General features: G+C 37.0%; 1 protein-coding gene across 1 annotated transcript; it reads right to left on the bottom strand.

The window, feature by feature from the left end:
* Positions 1-1,350: 1,350 nt before the first annotated feature.
* LOC119632948 (esterase FE4) lies at positions 1,351-3,423 on the bottom strand. The gene is made up of 6 exons (XM_038026113.1): positions 3,413-3,423; positions 2,485-3,346; positions 2,196-2,409; positions 1,810-2,121; positions 1,611-1,743; positions 1,351-1,528 (listed from the first exon to the last, which is right to left on the bottom strand). Exons 1-6 carry the CDS (start codon positions 3,421-3,423, stop codon positions 1,351-1,353), a joined length of 1,710 nt encoding a protein of 569 aa, XP_037882041.1.
* Positions 3,424-3,991: the final 568 nt, after the last annotated feature.

The following is a 3,991-nucleotide window of genomic DNA, read 5'->3' as shown; positions in this document are numbered from 1 at the left end:
TCATTTATGTAGCTTTCGTTGTCGGGCCAATTGGAAATGCCATCAATTTAGCTTTGCACGCGGTAACCGCTTGCTTTTGTAAGGGAATCCACCTCCCTGTCAAAGTCATGTAGCGTGACCGAGTCCACTCTGATAAGAACATTTCAATAGCATCTCTAATAACGATATCTGCACGCAGACATTCCGTAACATCTGTGGTATACAGGACGTACATATGTACATATATGTGTTTGTGTGTGCTGCAATATATATATAAATATATACATATATACAAGTTATAATAACATAATTTTTGTTATATGAAGGGAATATACGCTGTCAAGTTGTGACCGACTCTTGCAATGGGAAGACATTATTTAATCGGACACTGCCTACAGCAGTCCTCAGATAGTTCGGGGTAAGAATAAATAAAACAAGTAAGAAGTTTATATTCGGCTTTGGCTAAGTTTTTTATGCTCATTTTTCAATACTCTAAACTTTTGGGCGGAATGGAGCTTTTTATCGCCATACTAGTCAAGAGCATACATACTTCGCAGCGCCTTTGAAGCACCCAGTTGCGTGTGGCAGACGTTAAATTTGAACATGCTACAATATTTGATAGGCACGTTGAATTTTTTTTTATTCTTCTGTAGGTACTCATCATCCATTAATAAGCGTGGAAACTGTTATCGTTGTATGTATTATGGTTCACAAGTCATGGGCAAAAAACAATTTTTTTTATGGTTTGAAAAACACAATCGCCTCAGTTTGCAATGCTGTGTGGGAGTGTCCTTCAACTGATGTGCTCCATTGTCAATATTAACCTGCTTGCGAGAAGTTTCAATTTTTCTACCAAATCTAAGGTCGAACGCTACGTTTTTATGACCAGTACAAAGTTTACCAAAAACATTACACAGACAGACAACCGTCGCTTCAGAATTTGATTTTGCTACGGCTGCAAGCACTCTGCGTGCTACGAACGTTCTGTCAAACTGATATATATATATTGCTCACCCTTCGATGATGAGTATAGAAATTTCTGCGCAATCATTGGTTTTCCATTTTAACAGAGGGCAAAATGACTTCAAAAGAATTTTTAGCAGTCTCTAGCCATCTAGTAATTAAGTCTTTATATCGTAACACTTTGGTTAGTTGTAGAGTCTTTTATTATTGATAAACATATCTTAGTTTAATGCTTATCTTAAAGATATTTATGTTTACGTTCAGTACACGAGTAGACGAAGTGCTTCAAACATGTTATTGGAACTCTTTTCATCTAACGCCTAGCGCACCATCTAATGTGACACATTTTTCTTGTATCTCGTTACATAATATAATGGAGTATAGAAACAAATTGAATAACTTTTTCGTTTAATTTAGACGCCTCCAATTAAGTGGGAATAAACGTTTCCATAGCTCATAGCGTTGAAGATTTAAGCCTCCACGCATCACTAAATTATCGCCAATGTCGAGATAATATTGCCGTTTATAGCTGAATGGTCGCCAACGAATATCACGTAATTTTTCATCACTCGGCTTATTGGGATCCCTTGGAGATTTTATAAAAATATTTCAGTTTTTGATTTTATTCATCAAAAATTAAATAATTGATTATTTAATTTGATATTTACCCCTTGTAAGCAAATGCCGTAAACATTTTTGTTAAAATGATGGCCATATGCAATTCGTCGTCGTCCTCAGTGAATATACGGCTTACAGCTGGGATGACAAACAGATACATAAGATCGTCGTGATGAACTACACCTGTTTATGAATAAATGATGCTTCACTCCTTTACTTAGCCGAAAGCACTTTTCTTAACATGCTTACCGTAAGGTTCATTGTCTGGAAAATAAATATAGCTCCGCTGGCCGGGATAAGAAAACTGATAGTAATAAATTTTTGTGTAACGCGCTACCAAGTTAACGAAACGATGTGTTGCGAAACCAGTTAAGGCATCCGAATAAAGATGAGCCAAATCATTTAATTCTATCGGTTTGCTTTTGAAATAAAATTTCCACAACTCGTCGCTAATATTAAGTGACTTTGAATTGTTATTAGCATCGTAAAGGAAACAGATTGGAGCGATTTTATGGAAATTATGCTCAAAAGTATCTAAAATTGTTTCGTTTTCCAAAATGGCTACAGAAGATAAATAAACCTTAAGGTTGAGTACATGCATTAAGAAAGCTTTGGCCAGTTTTCAGTTTACTCACATAGCGCTGGTCCCACGAATTCATCCTTAGTCATACCAATAATTATGGGTATCTTCATGAACTCACCGTTCTGATAGGTTCTGACAGGATGTTCGACAAGAAAACGTTCTTGACCGAAATCCTTTTCGACTACCGGTTTCCAAAGCATTAAAGGATTCTGACGTCCAAATTCAAACATGTATGGTAGAGTGTTGGCAAATTCCAGATGATGTTTCTACGCACACACAAACACACCATAGCTTAATGAATTGCAAGAACATAATAAAAAAATTTATAAAAATTTCTTTACTTGCATTAAACATTTCATAATATCCGTTAGATTGCCGGTCGGACATTGTAGCAAATGGGCTTGGCGTTTAGCTAAGTGCATCTGATGATTAGGGAAATCCCATTGACCGGTAGCGGAACCACTCATTATGATTGCCTTATGAAATAAATTGCGCGACATTGGCGACACTAAATGCAAAGTTATACTAAAACCTCCGGCACCATAACCAAGTAATGTAATTGAACTTGGATCACCGCCAAAACGTGATATATGCAATCTCAACCATTTGAGTAAAAGAACTTGATCTTTTAGGCCTAGATTACCGGGAGCTTCCTTTGTGCCTGTACTGAGAAATCCTAAAGATCCCAACCGGTAATTAAAAGTGACCAAAACTATGCTACGATCCATGAAGTAGTGAGGGCCCGCAAAGTTTTTACTCTGGCCAGAGAGTGAGTAAAATCCACCAGGATGAATGAAAACGATAACCGGTTTCTTTACATTTGGATTGCTTTCGCTGGGCAGATCTTTCGTGTAGATATTTAAACGCAAACAATCCTCAGATACGTCAGCACTATTAAGACCTGGCTGAGGGCACATCGGACCATCAAAAGTCGCATCGTAAATTGTAAACCATTGTTCTATCGGCTCGGGCGGACGAAAACGTAAATCATCAATTGGCGGCTTAGCGTACCTTATACCGCGGAAAGCATAAAAATTGCGGCCGGATTGAGAAGTTAGCAGAGTACCACGTATCTTTCCTAAGGCTGTAGTCAGCACAAGATCTGATAATTCTTTATCGCTGCCAATGGGAAAATCCTTTGAAATTTCTAGAAATTTTTCACTATTAACTTTTTCTTCACAAAAAGAATGCGGCAACACAATGCTAATTATACAAAGAATAATATCTATGCGTTTTAACATATCGCGTTGGCGAAATTTCCAAGCTTACTAATCCAACATTGTGCCTAAGCTAGCTTTTATACCTTTCTTTCTACGGCAGAGAAACTGAAAGAAGAAAATAAAATCATGGATTAATGGAACTCCACTATTACTTCTGACGTTTGCAAATTAATGATTTGTTTGAAATCTTTTTAAATGAACAAAAAATGAGAGAACATCTTCATCGGTTAGGACCGACAACGAAGTCTGCTACAGGCAATTTCCTACACACTTGCATTTTCTGTAGCCACCTCAATAAAAAGCAACGTGATACCAAAGTAAAATTAATGATTGCTTCGTTCGCATGCAGAAGTTAATCGAAAGCAAGGAAAGTCCTTATGAGCAGAGACCATGGGAACAAGATTTTACGTTTGATGACGACCCAGTTACTTTTATCTGGGTGCAGTCGTTTTAAATCACACACACGGTTACAGTTGCAATAAAAGGATATTTAAACTCATATGATCCTTTATCGTAATAAAAAATGTAAGTAACGCGTTGTGCCGCTTAAAAGCAGATAACATACGGCTTTATGAATACCTTTAACTTTCCAGCGTATAAAAAGTTGTAAAATATATACCAGGTCTGC

This window comes from Glossina fuscipes, unplaced genomic scaffold, assembly GCF_014805625.2.
Source record: "Glossina fuscipes isolate IAEA_lab_2018 unplaced genomic scaffold, Yale_Gfus_2 2, whole genome shotgun sequence".
In the NCBI taxonomy this organism is placed as follows: Eukaryota; Metazoa; Arthropoda; class Insecta; order Diptera; family Glossinidae; genus Glossina; species Glossina fuscipes.
The sequence above is the reverse complement of the archived record's forward strand: the minus strand, read 5'-3'. Positions and strand labels throughout refer to the sequence as shown.

What these genes read in the sequence shown, in the direction of transcription:
- LOC119632948 (XM_038026113.1), bottom strand. An exon ending in TTATGAAATGTTTAATGCAA is followed by an intron (nt 2,410 to 2,484) that starts GTAAAGAAATTT and finishes GTGTGTGCGTAG; the next exon opens with AAACATCATCTGGAATTTGC. An exon ending in ACGGCATTTGCTTACAAGGG is followed by an intron (nt 1,529 to 1,610) that starts GTAAATATCAAA and finishes AAAATCTCCAAG; the next exon opens with GGATCCCAATAAGCCGAGTG.